The following is a 26,348-nucleotide window of genomic DNA, read 5'->3' as shown; positions in this document are numbered from 1 at the left end:
ACAACAGAAAAACTAGTCTCCAATATCATAAATCCACATAAGATCACATCTCCTCAAGTGGTGAGGTACCAGTGTTACTTGGGAGCGGGGAGCGGGAGTGAAAACGGGAGCGGGAGCGACATTTTCAGAAGCTCCCGGTTTGGGAGAAAATTCCGGGGCATTTTTTATATAATTTATATATTTTTTATATTTTTTATATTTTGATACATATATGTCAACAAAAACATGTAGAATAATGAATTAGATATAAAAAACATAGATTGAACCATATAACAACAATCATCTAGAAGTTATAATCTTCATAAACCACGTCCACAAGTTAGTAACATAGTAACATACAACATATTGAGTCTCATGATTCATCAGTCCTAAAGTTTCAAGCTTTCAAAATTCAATATATAACATTTATCATCATTGATCACCAAAGTTGTACTTGTGAGCTAAGTGTAACCATTACAACAAATAATATCTAACATGAAATGAAATGTTATAAAATGAAATGAAATGAAACAACTTTCAACTTTCATGAAGCATCATATTCATAAATGATAATTCATTACTATGAGTTATAATTGCCAGCTTCAAACTTAAATTGTCATATATTGTTTAAAAAAATATCATAATAAATATGAAAGAGTCAATAGTTATAAAAGCTACTAGAAACTAGAAAAGAGAAGTAAATCTATTATCTATTTCTTATGCTTGGGCCTCTTGCCACCACGAGAAATGTCTAATTTTTTAGTCTTGTTGGAAAATCAGGATCTTTGTCATTACCTCTGTATCCGTATAGGGATCTTTGTCATTAATATCACCCTCTAAGCATTAACATAAGATAGAAAAAGCATAGCATGTCAAGTCAAGTTTTTGTTTGAGTGATGCGTACATTTTTAGGAGGGTAATGATAGAGGAGTTCGACAACCAATCTCACTAACATCAAGGTACATAGAGGGATTGGTGCTCTTGATTAAATACGAGTTCCATACTCTAATGCATGACAAAATTCAATGCAAACATTGCAATCACCCCATCCTGAAATCCTGAAAAACTGATAAGTCTGCTGGATTTTGAATGAAATTTAAAATTCTACTTTCTCCATATGAAATCCAATGAGGCCAAAACCACTCTCAAACATCCTGAGTCATTTCATGGTAATGTTAAAAATTTAAGTAAAAGTGACATTCATCCTTTTACTTTAAGAATTTAACATTACCATGAATAGCATATCAATACTAGGGCCTAGACTTCATCATTAAGCTGCCCCACTCAAAAATTATTTGTTTCTTTCAAAAAAAAATTGCATTTCGAACATTACTACAAAAAAAAAATTGCAAAACGGGCAAAACGCTCCCGAAAAGGCAGGGAGCGAAAAAAAATTTAGGGAGCGCGCTCCCGACCAGCTCCCGCCCGGAGCGCAGATTGGAGCAGGATCAAGGGGGGGGGCTCCCCCGCAACACTGCAAGGTACAATAGACTAAGTCAAGCTCTTTAAGAGAGGCTGAAATTCACAAGTGTGATGATGATAAATGAAAAGAGGTGATCCTCCTTTTATAGGTTTATCACCTCTAATAATCCACTAAAAGCCCCTAAAACAAGTTAAATTTTGAGTAGATAGAAAGTAAATGAGTTACAAGCCAACACAATATCTCAACAAATAAAATATGCATATAAATGCCCACACATATGAGCTATAATCCCTCAATAAGCATGAGGGCATGCCCTTTTAGGGCTCAAAATGCTCCAAATGGGCACTGGAAGGGTTGGATGAGTCTCCAAGCATCATGATCAACCTCAATTTGAGGAAGGGTCCTCAAATCAAGCCTCAAAGTTGTTAGAAACATAACCCTCTTAGGTTGTGCAAACTTGGCTTATTCACTTGAGAGGAAGGCAAAGAACCTCAAGTGATGGCCAATAGTCATGAGAAGTCCAAGAGACCTTGTGGAATATGAAATCAATGGTCAGGAAAATGTGTATTAATATGTATATTTATCCTAAAATACTCTCTTGTATTTTCAAGAGTTCAACAACGGTATCAAAGCTCAATGTAGTCCAATTGTCGTATAAATCCTATATATGTTGTTAAAGTATGTGCTAGCCTGCAAGAGTTCTTGTGTACATTGGATACTTGGGATTTAGACCTAGATACTTGAGTCTGCCTAACTGAAGCCCTTGCAAAGTGGAATATTGGATATGCGTTATCAGAATAGGTTGTCCCATTGTTTTTCCATATGTTCACTGTGCTCCATTTGTCAAATTACAAGGCAATGATTCCAAGAGGCTTGATATCTCCATATTTTTTTTCACTTCAAATTGAATCTATGCAGCCTTAAAGGCAATTACTTGGCATACATAGAGGTGCCAAGTATTTTGGATGAAAGATCGAGGTGACTAGAAAATGGATGACAAAAATACTTGTCCATAAAATTTTACTACAAATCAATTAAGTTTCTTATAGTCCAAGGTCCTATAAGCCTCATTAAACCTGCCCATCTAAGGTCCATTTTTTGAGATGTACGAATAGGCCACAATCCTAATATTATTAATGTGGTTATAGCTTATAATTGATTTGGCTTCCCCTCAAAAAGCTTGCTTAGAGAATTTTATTCATATTTTGGGTTGTTGCATGAGCAAGAGTGACACTACAAGTGTTTGCAAAGTTGCAAGATGGTGGTCCACTAGCATTGTAGGTCTTAAAAATTCCATTTTGAAGTGGATTGTTTCTACATTTGGCTAAAAAACCAAAGAAAGAACAAGTACTCATGTAATTGTAAAGTAACAAAGGCACTCTAGTTAGTTGATCAGTGCCTACCAAGTGAGGTCTTGCATCTTGAAACGGTTGTGCGTGTGTCAAACATAACACACAACAAACTCGATTTTAGAAATTCTCTAGTTGTATGGAGCAAGGATAAAAGTCCCTAGCCATCCATTTATGATGAAGAATTTAGAGTTGAGACGATTTATTCATTGTTTTGTTCATAATAGACAACTCATTGTGCAATTGTAGCTACCTAACATTGGGAGCTATCAATCTTTTATTTATCAAATTAAAATTGTAAATGGGTGCATTTTGGTTGAACCTAACACCCTTCATTTACTTGAGTTGTTAAAAAATGGTCGGAATTAATAAAATATCAATCACTGAATAATTTGATACCCTCTATCGTTCATGATACAGTCAAAATCAACAGAACCACTCTCCCCAATATTCTAACCTATTTACAAGATGCACATTACAAGATCAAGTTTCTCCAACTTGAATCAAAGCTTTAGCGAGATGAATTAAAGCAAAAGAGTTGACATTCTGAACTGCTTGTTTATAATAACTCTTTTTTTAGATAGAGAAGGACTCTTATTAGCAGCCAGCACATGATCAAATTGATGATGTCAGCTTAGGAGCAGATTTAAATAAAGATGAAGTCCATCTTGCACTTCCCAAGCCCATCATCAGATGTTGGGAAGAAGATACCAATAACAAGCACAAAATTGATCTCAGATATGAAAAGGAAGTGACCTTTCACATTCCAGACTACTACAAACCAAGGTTTCTTCAGGACAACTCATCTTCACTTACTCCACTTCAGATTCGCAAATGCCAACATTGTGATCGGATTGGCCATGTAAAAGATTAGTGTTTTGATCCTCACCATTGTGAGCATTATGGAAAACATACTCATCATTCAAACATATGTTCCACACACAAGACTCCTAAAAGCACAAACATTCACCTTGGATGGATTGCTTCTTCACAATAGTCTTCAACGACCAAGAAGATATATCGATCATACCACAGAGTTCATTCTCAAGTATTGACACATCTTATAATGGAGAGATCTTCATCTTCTCACCTTGCATCTAATAAGGGGGGTTAATAGTCAGTTACTAGTTTCGAAGTTATATCCAATGAGATTGAACCACAGCCAGAACCAGAGTCAAAATCATAGTTGTAGCCACAGATATACTCATGTTCCATGAGCATGATTTTGTTGGTGGCGTACCTTAAACCACCACCAGTATAAGACTTGGCTTCTACTATGTATCTCATTAGTTTGTGGTCATAGTTAAACCATCGTGCGGGAGCACATCCACTTCACAGAAGGCTTCAGCTTTAGCCAAGTTTGGAATTGTTCCAGCAACTGCTTCGATCCAAGTTCCAAAGTTGGTGATCAACATTAAACCACCACGATAGATGACTTCAACTTCTACTACCTCATTTGGTTTGTGGTCTTCCTTAAACCACCAGATTAGAGTTCATTCTCAAGTAATGACCTGTATTATAATGGAGAGATCTTCATCTTCTCACCTTGCATCTAACAAGGGGGATTGATAGTCAGTTACTAGTTTCAAAGTTATATCCAGTGAGCTTGAACCACAACCAGAACCAGAGTCAAAATCATAGTCGTAGCCACGGATATACTCATGTTCCATGAGCATGATTTTGTTGGTGGCGTACCTTAAACCACCACCAGTAGAAGACTTGGCTTCTACTATGTATCTCATTAGTTTGTGGTCATAGTTAAACCATCATGTGGGAGCACATCCACTTCACAGAAGGCTTCAGCTTCTAGTCAAGTTTGGAATTGTTCCAGTAACTGCTTCGATCCAAGTTCCAGAGTTGGTGGTCAACATTAAACCACCACCAGTAGACGACTTCAGCTTCTACTACCTCATTTGGTTTGTGGTCTTCCTTAAACCACCAGATTAGAGTTCATTCTCAAGTAATGACATGTCTTATAATGGAGAGATCTTCATCTTCTCACCTTGCATCTAACAAGGGGGATTGATACTCAGTTACTAGTTTCGAAGTTATATCCAGTGAGCTTGAACCACAACCAGAACCAGAGTCAAAATCATAGTCGTAGCCACGGATATACTCATGTTCCATGAGCATGATTTTGTTGGTGGCGTACCTTAAACCACCACCAGTAGAAGACTTGGCTTCTACTATCTATCTCATTAGTCTGTGGTCATAGTTAAACCATCGTGTGGGAGCACATCCACTTCACAAAAGGCTCCAGCTTCTAGCCAAGTTTGGAATTGTTCCAGCAACTGCTTCGATCCAAGTTCCAGAGTTGGTAGTCAACATTAAACCACCACCAGTAGATGACTTCAGCTTCTACTACCTCATTTGGTTTGTGGTCTTCCTTAAACCACCATATTCAAGGGGGCATCCACTAGTTGGTTGTTATACACCTTTGTATTTTAGCTCTCTTCTTGGACTCATACACACCCCTTCAGATTAAGGGGGAGAATGTTGGAAACATAATCCTATTGGGTTATGTAAACTTGGCTTATTCACTTGAGAGGAAGGCAAAAAGCCTCAAGTGAAGGCCAACAATGATGAGAAGTCCAAGGGACCACTTGGAATATGAAACCATAAGTCAAGAAAATGTATATTAATATGTATATTTTATTAATAATATGCATCTCACTTTTATCCTAAATCTCTTGTGTATTTTTGTGAGTCCAACAAAAGCATCTCCATTTGTCCAAAAGCCAACTCTAGGCGCCCTGCATCATCTCTACGGGTGCTATGTAGGAAACAAGCCCTCCACAATCATCTTGGGGGATAATCATCTTCACATGGGCCCTAGATCAGGGCATGCCCATCAAGTAGTGTTAAGGTCATCCTGGGGGCATGTTGAGTCCACTAGTACATCATCAAGAATCCTCAATGCTACGCAAGATAAGCTCAACATTCTATCATCTCAGAGTGCTCAAGAGTGTCCATCAACTACCAAGATCACCTAAGTTCCTAATGCTCTATTGTATAAGGGCAATGCTACATTTGCAAGGTCATCATACTCTTTGAAACTGTAGTATGACGTGGGAATCATGTGGAGTAGGAGTGAAATAAAGTTCTCTCAAGGCCATAGTTTCTCTATGCAAAACCATCTCAAACTCAAGTGAAATCTACCATCCATTAGAGATAATAAGCATAGATGCATCTAATTGGGGATTGATAGTCAGTTACTACTTTCGAAGTTATATCAAGTGAGCTTGAGCCACAGCCAAAACCAGAGCTAGAGTCATAGTTGTAGCTAGAGATAGACTCATGTTCCATGAGCATGATTCTATTGGTGGCCTTCCTTAAACCACCACCAATAGAAGACTTTCGCTTCAACCATGCATCTCATTAGTTTGTGGTCATAATTAAAGCATCATGAGGGAGCACATCCATTTCACAAAAGACTTTAGCTTCTAGCCAAGTTTGGAATTGTTCCAACAACTGCTTCAAGCCAAGTTCCAGAGTTGGTGGTCAGCCTTAAACCACCACCAATAGATGACTTCAGCCTCTACTACCTCATTTGGTTTGTGGACTTCTTTAGACCACCAAATTCAAGAAGACATACAATCAGTGGCTACTATACACCTTTGTATTTTAGCTTTCTTCTTGGACGCATACGCACCCTTCGAATTAAGCAGAAGAATGTTAGAACTTGGCTTATTCACTTGAGAAGAAGGCAAAAAGCCTCAAGTGAAGGCCAACAAACATGAGAAGTCTAAGATACCTCTTGGAATATGAAACCATACGTCAAGAAAATGTATATTAATATGTCTATTCTATTAATAGTAGCATCTCACATTTATCCAAAATCTCTCATAGTTTTTTGAGTCCAGCAAAAGCATCTCCATGTGTCCAAAGGCCAACTTTGGGTGCCCTGCATCATCTCTATGGGTGCTATGTAGACAAACATTGTGCACTCCCTCTCTTTGGCATTGGGGCTCCATCAAGTGCAACAAGCCCTCCTCAATCATCCTAGGGGATAATCATCCTCATCTGGCCTCTAGATCAATGCATGCCCATCAAGTAGTGTCAAGGCCATCCTGGGAGCATGTTGGGTCCATTGGTACATCATCAAGAATACTCGATGCTAAGCAAGATTACCTCAGCATTCTAGCATCTAAGGGTGCTAAGGAGTGTCCATCAACTGCCAAGATCATCTAAGTGCCCAATGCTCTATTGTAAGGCAATGTTACATCTACAAGGTCATCATACACTCATCATGTGGAGTAGGAGTGAAATAAAGTACTCTCAAGGCCTTAGTTGCTCTGTGCAAAACCATCTCAAACTCAAGTGAAAGCTACCATTCATTAGAGACAATAAGCATTGATGCATCTAGGTGGGCCATACTTAAATTTTAAGGGCATAATAATACTTTTGTTACAAACTAAGTTCATAAAAACAAAAGATACTCAAAAGATCTTAAATATATATATCCATGATAGGACAATAATATATTTATATAAGAACTGTACAGAAGATATGAGATATGAGATGATGTGAATACAAATGAGGGTGAGGACCTACTTATATACCTAGTGTTAGGTCCCTATAGTATTTTTGTAGCCTCCGTATTACTATTGTTGTGGCCCCATATTGTTATTATTGTGCCCCATAGAAGCCCACTATTTTTATTGTTGTGCCCTTAACATTATTATTGTTATGTAGGCTCTGATTATATTGAGACCCCTTAGACTCCTATATATAGAAGGAGGTTCTGTCATTTGAATCAGCCAAGAATTGTTCATTTACATAATGTAAAAGAGGTTGCCCCCTCGAAGAGGCTAATTTTGAAGTCGTTGATCTATTTCTTCTTCTATTTTGTGAGTTGGTTGCATAACACCTAGGCAGATACCCCTTCACAAATAGTCGTGTCTTTAGAGACATGCCTCTTCAATATTAATTATTAGTTAATTAATCATTATTTACGACTATTACTATTTATATATATATATATATATATATATATATATATTATTCATAACATTGCCTTCCTCTTCATAAAGCTTTGTCCTCAAAGCTTATTGCTGACAAGGTGTATCATCTATTTTTTGTCTTAGTAATTTATTCGCATCTTTTGGAATTCTTCGATCTGTCATCTTTGTTGACAGATGATAAGATCCTCTGAGTGATAAACAAAATAGTCGAACTGAGAAGGGATCTAACCATCCTAAATCAATCTTTTGTGGAATCTTGTGGTTGTTGGAAATTACTAAGGAATTTTTATAACAAGATTGGATTGTGCAAACTTTAGTATTCTTTGGAACATAAGTTTGTTGTTTATGTTCTGAGTGATACAGATTCGTAGATTGATTGAGATGTTTGTTCTTGTGATTCAGATGTAGATAAGGAGTTCTTTTGGTTTGTCTTTCTCTTATCATGTGTGTGGCAATATTCTGATTTACTTCAAGTTCTAATGTTGTTGAGTTGGTTACAAAATCTTCACTTGGAATTTTCATCATCTAAACTGCAACATTTGAGTGTGTTTTTCTTCAACTGGCTTGTCTTCTTCTTGAGTTGTGATATTCATTGGATCGGTTTTCGCTTCAACTTGAATTTCTACATTTGAAGATTTCGATGCTTTCTTCTAGATAAGGTGTTGTACCTTGTTTTCCAATGACTTCTTGTCCTTCTTAAGCTTCTTAATTTGAGTTAGTAATTTTTCACTATGGTCTTTAAGCCGAGAAACTTCTTCATTTTTGTTAGCAATGATTTTATCAACTTCCCTTTGCATATTTTGTATTGCTTTTTTACTTTCTTGAAAAATTACTTTTGAGATATCTTGTATGTCTTCTAGTGTTATTGAATCTGAATTCAATGTAATGTCTTGTAGTGTTATTTTTTTCTTCCTATAGAAAAATGTTAAAAACTTCTTCATATTTAGGATGAAAGACCCTAGTGATTCCATCCAGGGTGAACCCAAAATTATATCACTATTATCACAAAAGAAGGTTTTAACACCGAATTGCTATATAAAGGTATAATCCCCAATACTTAGTCGTCGATTGGTTATGTCATAGTGCTTATCACTTGTTTCGAAAAAAATTGTTTCAATTATATTCGATTCAAGAATCAGTAATTGGTTAGCACATTCAGTGCTAGCATAATTAATATCTTGAGTAGGATCAATAGAGATGATAATATCCCTTCCTACAAGTGATCCTTTGATTTTAAATAGTGCACTAACACATCTACTAAAGGTTTTAGGAAATCTTTCATTATTGGTCTCCATTTTTCCTTGTCAGTAAATTAGTTTCGAATGATGCTTGATTATAAAGCTTAGGTATTCTTCAAAATGAGTGAATATACGCGGTGTAAAAAACCACTTATTTCATATGTAATTTGATAATTCAAAACTTCCATCGCTTTTTTTTAACTTTTCCCCTTCCTACCTCACTTTAATCTTTTCTCTTTCCCTTGCTTAAAATTCTTTATATATATATATATATATATATATATATATATATATATATATATATATATATATCCTCTTTCTTATTTAAAAGGTTCTATAATTGTGTCTTTTAACTTTAATCTTATAATAATAATACCTTTATGAAAGCATTTACTTTCTTTCTAGAATTGCCCCTTTATAACTTGAATTAAGACTTGATAACCCTTTTTAATATATATAGTAGAAAATGCTTTGTACACTTATTAATTATTTCTCAAAGTAATGTAATACCAACTAATGATGAAAAGATGTGACCATACAAACAACCACCTGGAGAATTTATTCGTTGAGAATGGTTTTTGATAAGTACGACAGAAAGAACAATACAAAACAATAAAATATTTTATCAACGCACAGATTGTGTATGGCGTCTGATAAATATGGATTAAGTGTATTGGTGTCTCTATTGAATTTGCAGCGAGAGGAAATTGCAACAGCTTCAACACTGCAACCCAAATACTGAACAATGTTGGCATCGCTAGAGATGCGACTATGTTGGCATACAACAGTTGATATAGCAGCCAATGACAATAGTGAGCCGATTGTGGTGGTGTCTGGTAGGCACACAAGTTGACAGCAGCCCGCAGAGGAGGTGCTCAATTATGTGTGTATGCATGGGCAATGGCATCGTTTTGCACCAATCACATATTTTACAGGCCCAACGACGGTGGCTTTGAAACAGTTGTCATCTTATGACCTAAGTTTGTGATATGGTAGCATCGTTGCATATGGCATTGGTGGATAAAACGACGCCTGACTATACGTTTGGACAACTGCCTTTTTACGTTTTTGTTTTTTTAATAATAATATTTTTTTAATATATATATATTTGTATCACTGCTTTTCTTTGTTTTTTTAATTGTTATTTTTATAACTTTTAACTTTTGATTTTTTATAACTTATAGATATATATATATATATTAGGAAAAATAAAATAAAATAAAAAAAATCTTTTTAACCTTCTTTTTTTTCTTTTTTTCCTTTTTAATATTTTAGAATTTTTTTTAAATGGCCAATGGACCAAATGACGAATTGGTGAAACGAAGAAACTCCAAACTTTGTGTAATGAAACGCTTCAATTGTGACGGCAACAAGGTTGACGGAGGATTGATGGCCAAAGGCCAGACCAAACTAGTTTTCTATGTAGTAGATGAGCAGCAAGAGGGTCAAACGGCTTTGATACCAATGTTATGAACAAAGTTCATAAATGCAGCAGAATACTCAAAAGATCTAAAATATATAAATATCCATGATAGGACAATAATATAGTTATATAAGAACTGTAAAGCTAGGTTGCACGAAACAGGGAAACGGGTATGAGTTTCTGAAACGGGAACCGATACGAAACGCGACCTCCCCAAATTTTGGAAACGGGGAAACGCGAATATATATATATAAGGACATTTAAGAAATATGTGCAATCATAAAGCATATATGATACATTCTAATTTATTACATTATGATATAATTGTCAATTGTCAATGCATAAACTATAAGTCTCTAAATTTACATCACATTTACTTATGAATGATCACATAATGAAAATAGAAATATCCAAAATCAGCCACGAGAAATTTCTAATTTCTTGTCTCGTGCTTGATTGGGAGTCTCCTCCTACCTAGTTGAACAACCTTAGTGTTCTTGATTAAATACAAGTTCCATACCCTAGTACCCTACATGCTCTTCATTATTGGGAGTCTCCCCTGCATAGAGGGCTTGGTTCACTTGATTAAATACAAGTTCCATACCCTAGTACATGATAAAATCCAATGGAAACATTGCAATCCCCCCAATCCTGAAATCCTGAAAAACAGATAAGTCTACTGGATTTTGAGGGAGATCTAAAATTCTACTTTCTCCATATGAAATCCAATGAGGGCAAAACCACTCTCAAACATCCTGAGTCATTTCATGGTAATGTTAAAAATTTAAGTAAAAGGATGAAAATGAAAAATAAAGGAGAATATCACTTTACTTTAAGAATTTAACATTACCATGAACTGCATATCAACACTAGGGCGAAATTTCACTTTTATAGCTTTAGACAAGCATCTAGAAGCAACTAGAAGTCACTAGGATAACCTAAAAATAAATTAGAAAACAAATTTAAAAAATAAATAAATATAAATATAAAAAAACACAAGTATATAGCTAAAACGTGAGTCGTACGGCCCTAAAAAGCGTTTCAGGCCATATTGGCCACGTTTCAGTTTCGTGAAACGTGGCAGTACGGCCTGAAACGCATTTCAGGGCCGTACCATACGCGTTTCAGCGTTTCGTACCCATTTCCGTACAAAAACGCCCCCTTGCCCTACGTTTCCTGCAACATAGCTGTAAAGAAGATATGAGATATGAAATGATGATTACAAAAGAGGGTGAGGGTCTGCTTATATACCTAGGCAGGTACCCCTTCACAAATGGCCATCTCCTTAGAGACATGCCTCTTCAATACTAATTACTAGTTAATTAATCATTATTTATGATTATTACTATTTATATTATTTGTATTATTTTTATATATATTTTATTCATACCAACTTCAAATTGGGATCAGCTTCAAATATCTAACTAGATCAAGCCCCGTAAAAGTGTTCCCTACCTTTGTAGGGGTGGCTAGGTAATCAACCCTATTAGGTGCTTCCAACCCCTATGAAGAGGTGGCATTTGTTAGTGAGAATAGGTGGCAACGGAGGGGGAGGGCTTCATGGCCAAGTGCCATGGTCAAGGGACCAACTAATGGATGTCCATATCCTAAGTGTATAGATGTAATGGAGGGAGCAACTGTGAAGGCACAAGTTACACCCCTTTTCTTGGCCTACTTTTTCCACCCCTTTGGTGCATCTTTTACTTCATTTTTATATTGCTTTTTAATGGTGCATAGCTCAAGCATCAAATCTTTTTCTTTATGATATAGCATTTATTTTACCCCTTAAGATGAGTCAGTTTCTCAATCATCAAGGTTGGGACATGCACGCATCAAGTGCTCAAGAACTGGATGATTGCTAATGAGGGGGGTAGAGCTCATGCCATGCTTTTTCCCATGCACTAACTTTTGTCCCGGCCATCTTCCGCATTTTAACTTTTATTTTTCTTCTCTTGTGGACATCTTATGTTTTTTCATTCTTTTAGTTGCATCAACCTCTAGGGCAAAGTTTTCCGACCCTACTCAAAGATGTGGATGTGTGAGTGCCAAATCCCAATGAACCAATGACAGTTAACTTGAAGAATGGAGGTGGTATTAAGGAAATGATGAAGATGAAAGATGTTAAGTATGCAACAAGTAATGGACACGCTACTTCAATCCAAGTTTTCCCAACTAGTGCCCCTCCTATAACCCTAAGGCCTTAAAGGAGGTCCCATCAGACAAGGGCTAAGACTAACCTCCCTAGTATTGTGAGTGAACAAATTTATAGTCAAGATCGGCTAATCATCCAGATCACTCATTTATCAATGTTAAAATGCCCAAAATATTAGGTAAAAGGATTTGATTACAAAATGGTTAATGTACCTGTTGAATGGTAGCACACCTACATTCAAGAGGAATGTTGAATGGTGAGAGGTGCATTATTGATGCAAATGGCAAAGGAATGTAGCATATCATCGTCAATGAGCAATGTTTAGGGTTACTAGTTGGTTGCCTATCCAAGATAGGAGAAAAAGCCTTCTCCTATAGGGTTACCCATTTTGGTGGGTAACATTCCCCAAATCACAAGAATAGTTGCCACACAGTTCTGCAAAAAATTGAATCAGGGGGGTCTAACGCATTCACAGTAAGACAGTTCCACTCAACACTTTGTAACTCATAACATCTTGTATCATCAACTATCATAGCTTCAAGAAATCAGGATAAGGTATTACATGCTAGGTCAATGACATAGCACTTCCCACGAATAACCTTTGAGGGAAAATTATTTTTTAAAAGGAAAGGAAATGTAATAAACACAAATATATATATATATTATATATACCAATAAAATATAATTGATAACAAATGAAGGGACACCCTAGTGAAAGGACATGTCTTAACAAAAGGTCATGACTTTTAATGAAAGCGCAACCACTTAGGTATTTATGTGGGGCCCATCATTATATTCTATCATTCTATAATCATCTCTCATACTTTATTCAATCCAATATTTTAGTCCGGACTCTGCATAGATTCTTTTATGTTATCCCATTTATTTTGGATATTCATTATATGAACCAGATTGGTTCGTGTAACTCCCTCGACATGATAATCGCCAGCACCATCATGAATGTAACAACATCTACAGCAACATGTATCATGGTACAGATGGCAATTGAGTATGCGGAAGCTAAGAATAAAATGGTGACTCCTTTTGGCCCCTTATAGTTATTGCAGCTACAAAGATTAAACACAACAATTTCTTCTCCATGTGACCACTGACCTCCAATCCAAATAAAGGCTAGCTTTATTATTCCAAATGAAACTTTGACCCTCTAGAACTGCAGCTGAATAGCCCTCTACACTTTTCAATCAGCATCTCAAACTTGGCCATTAGGGTCTCCCTGCTCGGATATGATATTACAAATAGTTACGTGGGCCAAATTTTGAAACACTAGGTGAGGTTTAGTCACATAACCAAGTACAAAGGAAGATACATGCAATACAACTTGATATTATAAGAATAGCTTGAGACACAATTACAATGGGATTCACCTGTCTTATATAAAGATTAAGACATGATACTTGTCCACAACCCTAAAAGCCTATCTTTTAGCCTATGTCACTAAGGTGACTTTATTACAAAGGCAAGCTTCATATTCTAACAAAGTGGAGGGACTTAGAATCAGGTTTAGGGTTTAGGCCTATATTTTATTTTCATTTTCTTCATTTTTGTGTGTGTTCATTGTAGCCCCAGGCACCCTCATATGCCCCTATACAGAACCAGGCCCAGACCAAAATAGCTGATTCCAGATGGAACTGACAATTTTGGGATGAAACCACCGGTTCAGCTCTGAAAACCTCCGGAAACAGTCCAACCAGCTAGTTTGGCCAATTCCAGGTCACTTCTGATAACATTCACCTGAAGTAGTAAGATTTGGAATCAGATTGAACTCAGTAACCTGTTCGACTTAGACTCGATCACAAAATCCAGAGTCACCTTCTAAGTGTACAAATAGCCAAAATCCCATCAAAATACAAAAATAAAAAGTTCTGAGATACAAAAATAATGTGCCGGCAAATTTTCTGATAGACAGTGACTTGAACAAGCCAGACTGAGTCACCTGCTCTGCTCCTGCAGAGTCAGCAGGCCAACTTGGCTCGTTTTCTCACTGAGACAAGTCAAACTCTGCCAATTCTAAATAATCAGCCCAGTTTGACTACACTGCACATACCCATACAACAGTGATTTACACACACGATCAAGGTTTCTGCCATCATCTTTTCTTGACCAGACAAGCATGAAACTAAGTTAATAGACTTACTTCCTTCTCCATCTGGTAATGCCTGGTCAGATGTGCTAGGAGCACTGTTAGAATTGACGTCTAAGTCCATGCCAACAGAATCTTCTGGCCGAGAAAAGATCCACTCAGCTGCTCTCTCAATATCACCACTCTGGAGCAGGGACAAATCAGTAAGAAGAAGCATACAAAATATATTGCAATTATTTTTCAAGAGAAATCACATTATATACAGAATATATAATAAATATTGTTTCATTCAGCACTGAGGTGAGTAGAAGATAGCCGCCCAGTAATGGACCATAATTCCAAACCAATTATAGTACCGAAAGGCGTAGATGTCAAGACAATACAAAGACATTTCGTCCGTTCCATATTCATGTATGTGGCAACCAAACATATGTTTGAAGGAATGCACAAATAATTCTATGTAACAAACAGAGGCAAAAACAAGAAAGCAGCCACTTACTGTGGCTCTTAATGCTTTTCGAGCAACATCTGCTTCAAATCCAAATCCGACAAGAGTATCCACAAGTTCTTCATCAACGGGTGGAATCAGCTTTGTATTATTTTTCCTTCCAGTGGATATAGGTGAATTAATATCTGCTTTGAAAAATCGCCAACCCAATTATTATTAACATGTAAACATACTTACCATATAAGATCACTATGTGCACACTAAAAATCCAGTAGTTCTTAATATTTTCATCTCATAAAAGAACATAAACTAATATCAGAAGATTCAGTAATGCAGGCACATAAAGGACACTATAAGATGCTGAACAAGATCCTTAAAGTCCAGAACCTGGGTCCTCCATGTGGCTTAGAAGCCAACTCATTGCATCCTCAATTCCTGTATTTGAGGTATTGATTGCAGCTTTTTCACAATGAAGACGAGGAAAACCCATGGCTGCAAGCTGTGACACAATAGGTTCACTGGCTGAAGGCCCACTCTGAACTGAATGATAAATGTGATCTGTGTTAGAGAATTAGAATTAATGACACAAATGTGCATAAAAGAGCTTTAAACGGCAATATTGATAGAAACAAAAAAAAAAATCAAACTATAGATATAAATACACATGAATGAAATACCACTCAGCCTTTTACCATTTTCGGGTAGTAGCTCCTCTCCTGGTTGCAAACCTTTGCTATGCATATGGCTGATATCTATTGTGTCAGGAACATCAATAAAAACATCTGGGAACAGAAAAATTGAAGAGAAAAGCACAAAATTGCATTAAGGCGAGAAAAGAAAATAGTAACACAATGACAGCAGCACTTTTATTTTAATATCTGAAAACATAACAGTAAAAGAGACAATAAACATTTTGAAAAGTCAATGTCAAAAAACAAACAGGATAAAATCTAGGATAAGATCGATACCAAGTTTTTTAGGAACCCAACCAGCCTCCATGACAAACTTGCGCATATGTAGTACCAAATAATCAGGAAATGTTGCTAGACCACCAGTTCTGCACAGCAAAATGTGAACCATCCCATTTATAACTTGTTATTGTTCAGCATGTCTATACTATATATTAGGATAAAAATCATGTATGGTTTTAAGATATCTAGCATAGTATCTTACTTAACTGCTGTCGTCTTAGCATTCAGTGCAGTGCTATAAAAATCATGCACCTCTTCTGGTGCTGAGAAACTCGCTATACATGCTGATAATGGTACTCTTGGACGAACAATTTCCTCACTGTTACTGGTTAAGAAGCATATAGCTCATGTATTAAATGCCTCATCCTAAACAACTGTCATATTGTCACATGAGAAGAAAATAAACACTAAAGATAATTCCTGCGCTTACACAGAACTTACAATTTCTCTCCTGCTAATTCTTTCTCTGCTTTTTTCTTCTCAAATGCTGTTACCTCATCTGAAAGGCCATATAGAACAAAATTATTAAATCCCAAAACATACAATTATACAATCTCATTCTGAATATTAACGCATGTCTAAACATTTACAAAGTCTTACCCTTATTGATAGCTGCATGCAAAGGAATATTCAGAGAAAGAACATTGTCAATTCTTCTATTGTATGAAACCTTCCCAGATGAGCAAAGAATTCGCTCTTCAACACAGAACTTAAAACATCTAGAAGGATCCGATTGAGGTTTTCCCGCATTGCTTCGCTCAACATGGTCAAGTAAATGTTGAAAGAACTCCAGTGCATCCTGCAGCCCGGTTGCACAAGAAACGACTCAGGAGAACAGATTCAAGAGACAAAAGTTATTTGGTGTCTATGAGACGATGAATTTTCAAAAGAATTAAATTCAGAATCCAATAAACTTTCAAATTTTAGTTATAATGCATTTCAGATATGGGATATTTTAGGCAGCTTTTCAAAGCTCAACACCCCCATACATAAAAATCCCAAAGACAATTCAGTGACTGCTTCCCCTCTGGTAAGACATTTTCTTATTGAAAACTTACTTAAATCAAAAAAGTCGTAACAGCCTAATTAAACATGCATAATTTCATGAAAACCCACATACAATACTTCAAATATGGGAAAGTAATGCTGGAAAAGTGCGGTCAGCTTGTTAATTGATTAGATATTTTAACAACTTTTTAATCCTGGAATATTTTGAACACAATAATTCTGTGATATTCATAATAAACAATGTATTAAAAATTGTCACTATCTGACCATTGCCAAAAAATAAAAACTGCAATGCTGGTTCACATATGGGTCAACCCATGAAGTTGCATCTTTAATTTGATTTATTTCTTGATCGAAATATTGAATTTTTAGAATCCATATGAATTATTAAAGTTTTGGATCATATTTAAACTGATAACCCAATTTTTGGATCATATTTAAACTGATAGCCCAATTTTAATCAAACCACCTAATCCAAGCCTTAAAATATGATAGAGAAAGCTTAACATGCTTGATCAATGATTTTGACTTGATGGAAAGGTAATTTTTTGCTAAGGCCATGGCAAAGGAGTTCAACAATTAACACCACCAACATTAGGGTACATATAGGGCATGGGAGTGTCCGGGAAGCCCCAACCCAACTTAAGTCAAAGAAAAAATTAAAAGAAAAACATTTAGAAATTGGGCCCCCACAGAACCACCCATCTCCCTTCGAATCCGCTCATGATCTGCACGGATGCGTGCCTGAACCACCATGAGTCTGCAGCGGATTCGTGGATTTAGTATCCGGAGCCGCGGATCAGGGCCGCGCTATTCTGTATTTCTAGGAATCACCTCAAACAACAATTTTTGGATTTGTGGTTCTGTCAGAGGATCACCCAAGGATCCGTACAAGAGGCAGTTCTGACTTTGGACCCTTGGGGGGAAGGATCGTGCAACAATAGTCTCATCATAGACAATTCCCTCTACCTGCGAGAACCCCTTGGCCACAAATCTAGCCTTGAATATCTCGATGCTCCCATCAGCCAGATGCTTGATCTTGTAGACCCAATAAGACCCCACCACGTATTTTCCCTCTAGCCTCAACACCACCTCCCAGACATCATTTTCATGATGGAGGCATACCCTCCACACCCGTTGAGTGTGCCTCTCCTAGTAGCTGGAAGGCTTCGCATCCAATAACTTCATCAAGAGTGCCATATACCATGTGTACCGCTGTAGTTGTCTTCTCTATCTAACTGATGTGTTAGGAGCACCAACTCGCTCCTAAGCCTCTTAGATCAACTGCTCTACCCATCTTGCTCTCCTTCTCCCTAAATGGGCTCCACTCTCTCCTCCACCTGCTTGTACCCCTCGTCCTCATGTTGTTTGGCCTGCCCATCAATGTGTATAGTTGTAGTCTGAGGTGTTGGCTAAGCCTCCTGCTTGGGAGCCTGTTGCTCCTCCTATGTCGTAGCCTACTCATGCTCTAAGGACTTCCACAAAGCCCTTTCTTCCTCAAACTTCACATCTCTCCTAATGATTGTGTTCCTGAGTGTTGGTACGTATACCTTGAATGCCTTAGTTTTCTCGTTGTAGCCCACTAAGATGTCCTTCACTGTTGTAGGCTCCAACTTTGACCTCTTCTCTGCCGGTACATGGCAGTACACCAGGCTGCCAAATATCCAAAAATGTGACGCATTCAGTTTCTTGTCGTAAAGGCCTCTTCTAGTGTAACTCGCCCCAACGCTCTATGTGGGCTCTGATTCTGCAAGAAAACAATTGCATTGCATCCCTCAACCCAAAGAAACTTGGGCAGCCCCCGAACATGCAACATGGCTTTGGTCGCTCCAACTATGGCCCTGTTTTTGCGCTCTACCACCCTGTTTTGTTGAGGGTTATATGGTCTAGTCAACTCCCTCCTAATGCCCTCCTTGGCACAAAGTTCCTTGAATGAATTTGACGCGTACTCCCCACCATTGTCTAACCTCATCGCCTTGATTTTCTTGTCATACTGGTTGTCTAACCAAAGGCATGGTACATATAAATATCGGATACTTGGATGAACAGGGGTTCCAGCAGATCCTTCAGATTCCAATATGTATGTGAAAAAAGTTGGTAATGATATCATCCTTCTAGTCATATATGTAGATGATATCATTAATACTAGTGCAAAGATCCAAATGCTATGAAACAGACCAAATCCAATAAGAGTAGAACCATTGATATGATTGATTTAGACATGCTACACTATTGTTTCTGTAGAAGTTTGGCCAACATAGTAGCATTTTTTGTCTCACAAACACAATATGCCAAGAATTTGCTTGACAGGTTCAAAATCATAGATTACAAAATCTCATCTACACCTATGGTTATAGGGTTGAAAATTTCATCCAACACTAACTCTAAGGCAATTGATGAGTCAATATACAGGCAACTAGTAGGTAGCTTGATATATCTTACAGCCACTAGACCTAGTTTGAGTTTTGATGTGAGCTTCTTTTCCAGATTCGTGAAAGCACCAAAGGTAGAGCATTGGATCGCGATGAAGCTAGTGTTGAGATATGCGAAAGGGAAACTTGACTTTGGCATTCAGTACAAAAAATGCAATGACCCTCGGTTGTGTGAGTATACAGATTCAGATTGGCCAAGTTTTATTGATAATAGAAAATCCACTTCTGGATATGTTTTCAGCATACACACAGGTGCAGTCACATGTACAAGCAAGAAGTGACATGCAATAACCCTTTCATCGACACCGGAAGAATATCGAGGAAAAATGAAAGGAGCATGTGAATCAGTATGCCTCAAGAGGATGCTTTCAAATATGCAGATGCAGCAAACAGAGCCAACACCCCTCTTATGTGACAATCAATGGGTGATCAAACTTGCCAAGAATTCAATCTTCCCCAAGTGTACCAAACATGTTGAGGTACAGTGCCACTTCATCAGATAGCTTGCAGAGGATGAATCTATCAACCTGCAATACTGTCCCATAAAATACCAAACAGCAAACATTCTCACCAAGTCTTTGTGTCCGGAAAATATGTAAAATTCCCAGATAAGCTTGATGTAGTCAGTACATTGACAAGCGAGGGTGTTAAAACTTAAAAATAAATATTTGTTTATCATGGTCAGTTAGATATTAGACTTGGCCATTAATAAAGTCAATTCGACCTTAGGTTATTTTATGACTTTATGTCTTATGTCATTTTTTGTGTTTCACAATCTATCCCACATTCATAGTGGATTGACTCAATTTGCTTGTAATCCTATATAAGAAAGCTTTCACTTTCTCATTATGTAACAATACAGAGAACTCTTTCCAGTTGTCTTGGTTTCTTTATGTGCTTGACTTCCCTAATAAATAATATAATTCTTCAATCGCACTGTGATCATAAGTAGGCAACTGTGTCAAATTGATCATACAAGAACAAATAGGTAATATGTTGGCCATTAGAAGGGGAAAGCGTGAAGAAGTTAGATAAGATGAGGATGACTGAGGAAATTCTTGCTTCACAGAAGTTATAAGAATTAAATTGGAGTGAAGATGAGCGATAATTTGACTGTAGAGGAAGGTAATTGATGATTGTGCATTAATTTTTTTAAACAACTCTCAGGCAGATGGGATCCTATCTCATTCCACGCTCTTCAAAAAAAACTCATGTTTTATTATGCTCGCTGATCATAATCAAATCAAGAGATATGTTCTACAAAGTTTAGCAATGGGTTGCAAAACGTTGGTCCTATACCAGCTATCATATCTTTCGCTGACTTCATGGAACATTTTACACAACATACATAACAACTATACTGAACCATTAATGTTAACATTCCATGCAAAATATACAAACTGTAAATACAAGCTTTAAAATTTCACTAGTTGCAAATGTGAATATAATACTCAAAACATACACCCGCCTTGTCGAGAGCATCATTGCTAATAGTAATAAGTTACCCTTAGAGAGAACTATAAAAATATATCAATTTACAAAACATCAAGTGGAAAATCATTGGTCTTTGACTCCACCTGGGCCTTTTGGGCATCCTGATTAGTTATGTGTGGACATGTGATTATTTAGACTACCCTGTGTTGCTTTAACAACATGCAACCCAGCTTTGTCATGTACTCCAAGTAACATTTTATAACCACAGTTTATCTTAACTGCAGCTTCCCTAACCTTGTAGCCATCCATCAGGATTAGTATTAACATGCATACAAATATTTCTATCCTACATTTTGAATTCATGAGATAAATCAAGCAATTATATATCATCCATTCCATGGGAATTGCCGATTAAGTGAATTTAGAATGTTAGCTGCATATTAAGGCCTAATCAGAATGAAAAATTTAATCATTTCTTGCTGTCTGTTGTTGCACCTCCTATTATTGTAAAACCGAAGGACATGTTTTTCTTATTCATTTTGTTTTAAAATGGTAAGCACTTTTCTACCTTAATTTACAACACATGCTAAAGAACATATGGTAAATTTGTTTATCATGTTAAAATTTTGCATTTTGTGTGACTCAACAAAAGAAATACCTGTTGTCTAGTACTAGAGAACTCAGGATGACCAGTGCCAATAAGTGCCTTGAACATACGAGGTGGTATGCCTTCTTGCCTCTGTAAAATATAAGAAAGAAAACAATAGAAGTGAAATGTAAAGCCAAAAACCTCATGTACTAACCATTTCAAGTGAAGCAATAACCCAAACTAGTTAAAAGTGACATTTCTTCCAATTTGACCATTACTAGATTTTGGTAAATCTATCACACGTGCATAAAGCACTAACAACTCAAACTTAATAGATATCTCCAGAGTATAGCAAACCATCTTATACTTTATATTATAATAAATGTGTTAAATAAGAAAGATCCAGCACTGTTCAACGGAGTTCTTTCAAAAGAGAGAAGGTATTTTAATGTATACCCTTTGAAGTTTGAACCTCACTATACATACTTATATCATAATGTCCCACCAGTAATCTCCAACAGACTAAATCTTAACCTTCATATATATTACACATAAATTCATCATCTATTACATCATTCCCAGTTTGATCCCTGGATCAGCAGTGTGTATAGAGTAAGAGCCTAGCAATGTAATATGTACATGTACAATGAATCACAACAAAACATTTCATGGGCTGCAGAAGAAGATGGACAAAAAATACATGAGGGGTTATGATTCTACAAGACAGAAAAGAATGGGGGCTTTAGGGGATCTACGGGGGACAAAGAAAATATTAATATTTTATCCTAAACATAAAGTTGTGTACATTATGTTATCCTAAAGATCGGAGGCTTGGGAGTGGTGGCGAAATGAGATGCATGGGATTATTAGGAAGCCATGTAGTTAGTTAATATCACACAAAAATATCCCATCACTCTTAGAGAGTTATTAATCGTTTTTCCCTAGGAGAAAATTGTCTTTGAGAGCGTGTGTGTGGTCCAAAGGATTGCATGTATGCTACAATGACATTATGGGAAATTATTGCCATGAACCCATGAAGAACTTGTGACCATGTGCAAGGGACATGGTGGGAATTAAATGACTCCATTACAATTGAAAATTCCTGGAGTCCCTCATAAAGAGATTTCCTGGACAGCCTACACTAAAACCCTGGAAGAAATTGGGAATGCCCAAGGGACTATGTGGAAAAGAAGGGGATCTCATTCCTTGGTTTGGGTAGGTTGAAGGAGAAAGATAACTTGTGGATTGAAATTATTGTAAGAGTTGACAGATTACGATATGCTAGGAAATTGGGTTGTGGTACATAGGTGTTTCATCCACGTGGACTCATACTACATAGCCTTATAGCATGGGGGTGGACAATATTGCTAAAAGTTGGCATGAAACAGCAAACCTATGATTGGGTGTAATATATCCAATGTCAACAATAAATTGATTATGCCGAGAGGCGCTCTCCAGTAAACATTTTACCTCGATCAAAATAAAATTAAAATAAAATAAAATAATTAATAATTACAATTATAATTATCAATAAAACATTTGACTCTGTCAAATTTCATAAAACTAAAAAATAACATAAAATTAATAATTATATTTATAATTATAATTAAAAATTAAACCAGCCTAGATCCATCTTAAATCCAAATCTACAAGCATCACGAGGGATCAAATCTCTTAATATGCAAGCCTCTTTTAGAGTGAAAAAAGATTTGATCCCTCTCAGCGCTTCGTAAATCTGGAGTTAAGATGGATTTAGGCTGGTGAATTATTCCGAGGAGATAAGTGTTTATGGTTTGTGTGATTTTGCTGAATAACTAATGTTACATTATGAATTGGTTGTTATTTTGTTTATGTCTAAAATCCTGCACTATTATGCTACATATATTAATTTTAACTTATTAACAAAATAGTAAGGAACGTATGCTATCAAAATTATTGCACCAAGAGGCGCTCTACAACCCAGTGTGTGGGAGAAGTTGTAGTGAAGCAATAGGTTAGATTGTAATGAAGTGTTAAATTAAAAAATAATTAAATAAAATTATAATTTTGATAAGTGTAACGGGTTTAGAAATTAAAATTAAAAATAAAAATAAAACTCAATGTCAGCTTAACTAAAAAAGTAATAAAAGGTTAAAAAATAATAATCAAAATAGTAAGTCAATTCAATTCAATTTGTTATATTGCAATTTTGTTTTTATTAATAAAATTACAAGTTTCCTTTATGGGAGACTATCTCCCAAAAATCTTGCTTTACTGAAGACAACCTCATCATTGGTGGGGACCCTAAATTTCTTTCTTAGTGCTGCGGAGAGTTGGGGACCCCAAGCACGGGTCGACCCTAATACGACCTTCTTCACTAGGCTCCTAACTGAGCACAATTTTATTGACATAGAACCTAGAAACCTGAAACCCACTTAGAGGAATAATAGAAGGGGAGAGGACAGAGTTGCCTAGAGACTAGACCACTTCCTACTTGCTAAATAGTTGGTGGAAAGATACCTTTAATCAGACAATGTATTGGGGAAGGTGGGGGCTCGAATTGCTCTCCTATTTTTTTGGAGATCAAGACTATGGGACACAAGCCCCCCAGCTCCTTTAAACTAAACTTTGTTTGGCTTAAAGATGAATGTTTCCTGGAGCTAGTAATCTGAAATCATCCTTAGGTGACCTCAGGAAATTAATGAAGGTATTACAGACTCATGTGTTGGTGTGTGTGTCTATGTTATCTTGTGCAACGGATCAATAAGATTGCGAAATACACAAACACTTGAAACAATAAGAGATCACAGTAAGCAAACATAAACACAAAAAAATTTAATAAGGAGTTCGCCCAATCCTCCTGGGCTACGTCTCCTGGTCCAGCCTTCAGTGATGGCCTTCTTATTATGTTTTTAAAGCAAAGTCTTACAATAAGGAGCTCAATCTGAGTCTCACTTGACAGTGGATGATCAGTAGGATGGTACTTGGAGTTCCCAAGTCCTTAGAGTTCACAGACTCCCCTTACCGAATTTCGACCTCAATTGGTCTTTGTCTGCTCGATGCTGCCCTTACTCTGATGGTCAGCTCGGCTTCTCTGCCCTCTGCAACTTTGCCTCTCTTTCTGTGTCTCTCAGCCTTCGGCTTCTTCACTGCTTCTCTACCTCACTGTCTCTGTCCTGTCTCTGTCAGCTCGTGGCTTTAAAGCCAGTTCATTCTTCGACTGTTCGTTTCGGCTTCCCGACTCTCTGGATCGCCTGCCTCTGTCCATTGGGACTTCTCTGCTCTACATCACCATTGCTACGTAACGCTTCGCAAAGAGGTGGCCACCTGTATCCTTGCAAACTGAGTGTTAGTTCTTCCTAAACGGTCGTTTTTTCCGTTATTTCCCAAATGCCTGCGAAACAGATCCTTTTGTCGATTCATTGGTCAAATCAGACTTCAAATCTTATGCTCTCCTTGCGAACTGAGTGTCAGTTCTTCCTGAACGGTCGTTTTTTCCATTATTTCCCAGATGCCTGTGAAACGGATCCTTCTGTCGATTCATTGGTCAAGTCGGACTTCAAATCTTATGTGCCATAGTTTATTTCTCCCTCAGGTCCGATCGTCCATCGGGTTGAACCTCCGCTGTTGATCTGGAGCCCCCAGATCCTACAGTCTTCGCTTATATCGCGCAGTTGAGTTGCTCGACCGTTAGTCCGCGATGTAAACAATTTCTCTCTCTCCCCACCGGACACGCGTCATTCAGTGGAATCGCTGGGTCCTCGGCCAAATCTGCTTACCGCTAGAAATGCCTCCAATATTCCACCAGTTTTGAGCGCGGGACCCGCCTTGTCAGTTTTAGCACTTTCCCATGATTTTCCAGTTTTCCTTGTGACCAAGCGCTTGGGGCTTTTCCTTCTCGAGGGGTTTTGCCCAGCGATACGCGATTAGTGCTAATCGCGTATAAGAAACAGCCTCCATTTCCAGATCTGAGCTTCCCAATTGCCATTTTTGCACCATGCGCGGTCTCCATGGGCCAACAGTCAGCACGCTTTGACTGAAGGTCCTCGTTGCTACGTGTTGGCTGCAAATTGCCATTATTCAGAGGTTATTTCTGATAGTTATAATATTTCTTGAAGTCTGTCATTCATTCTTAACAATCATGGAATTGTTTGAGGATCCAATTTGGATCACGGCCTTCCCACTGAAAAAGCTTTTGGACCACCAAAAGTTGGTTTTCAAGCATCGACTAAGTGAGGATACAACTTTCTCACCTGTCCAATCTCTATCCATTTTGCACTGCTTGGCTTTGAACCCCTGAGCCCAATTCTGAGGTACTCAACATCTCCCCTGCACGTCGTTCTCACCTTCCTGTCCAGAACTATGTCTTCCTGCAATTCATTAAGATATTTAGGTAACAGGTCATCAATAGAAGGAAATTGACTCTGCTCTTCAAGATCTTCAATTAACGAAGGTTCAAATAGTCTCAAGTTGTCTGCATTGACGACTGAGTAGATGTGCATATAAGTTGGCAAATCAAGGCGAAAATCATTCTCACCAATTTTCTCAAGGATCCTGAAAGGTCCATACCTTATTGGTTTTAGATTTTTACCTTCACCTTGCATCCTATCCTTGTTGATATACAGCCAAACTTGATCACCAACTTGGAAACTATGCTCCATCCGATGCTTATCATGCCTTGCCTTGTATTTGGCCTGGCTCTTTTCCAGCTGTTCCTGTACTGCTTGATGGATCTCTTGGATTTGTTCAATGAACCTAGTTGCCTTGTCCACATCGTTGTGTCCCTCAACTGTTGTGTCCTTACCAAAGACAAAATCCAAGGGAGACCTTGGTGTGAAACCAAAACAGGTCTCAAAAG

The 26,348-nt window shown here is 37.2% G+C and overlaps 1 protein-coding gene across 7 annotated transcripts in view; it reads right to left on the bottom strand.

The window, feature by feature from the left end:
• Window positions 1-26,348, bottom strand: part of UBP14 (ubiquitin-specific protease 14) — a 141,293-nt gene that overhangs the window by 35,192 nt on the left and 79,753 nt on the right. For 2 of the 7 annotated variants that reach the window (XM_089428636.1, XM_089428635.1), the window contains 9 exons: window positions 21,581-21,661; window positions 16,649-16,847; window positions 16,490-16,547; window positions 16,251-16,373; window positions 16,046-16,134; window positions 15,770-15,859; window positions 15,465-15,635; window positions 15,129-15,262; window positions 14,684-14,813 (listed from right to left, as the gene is read on the bottom strand). In XM_089428636.1, coding sequence (XP_089284762.1) covers window positions 14,684-14,813; window positions 15,129-15,262; window positions 15,465-15,635; window positions 15,770-15,859; window positions 16,046-16,134; window positions 16,251-16,373; window positions 16,490-16,547; window positions 16,649-16,847; window positions 21,581-21,661 — 1,075 coding nt within the window. Of the gene's footprint in view, window positions 1-14,683; window positions 14,814-15,128; window positions 15,263-15,464; window positions 15,636-15,754; window positions 15,860-16,045; window positions 16,135-16,250; window positions 16,374-16,489; window positions 16,548-16,648; window positions 16,848-21,580; window positions 21,662-26,348 lie in introns of all 7 variants that reach the window. The other 5 variants (XM_089428637.1, XM_089428639.1, XM_089428638.1 and 2 more) reach the window with 5 other exon arrangements.

The sequence above is a fragment of the Pinus tabuliformis genome, chromosome 4_2 (assembly GCF_031772625.1).
Source record: "Pinus tabuliformis cultivar Carrire ecotype Pingquan chromosome 4_2, CPIR1, whole genome shotgun sequence".
Classification (NCBI taxonomy): domain Eukaryota; kingdom Viridiplantae; phylum Streptophyta; class Pinopsida; order Pinales; family Pinaceae; genus Pinus; species Pinus tabuliformis.
Note: the sequence above shows the minus strand (reverse complement) of the source record. Positions and strands in the feature narration are given on the sequence as shown.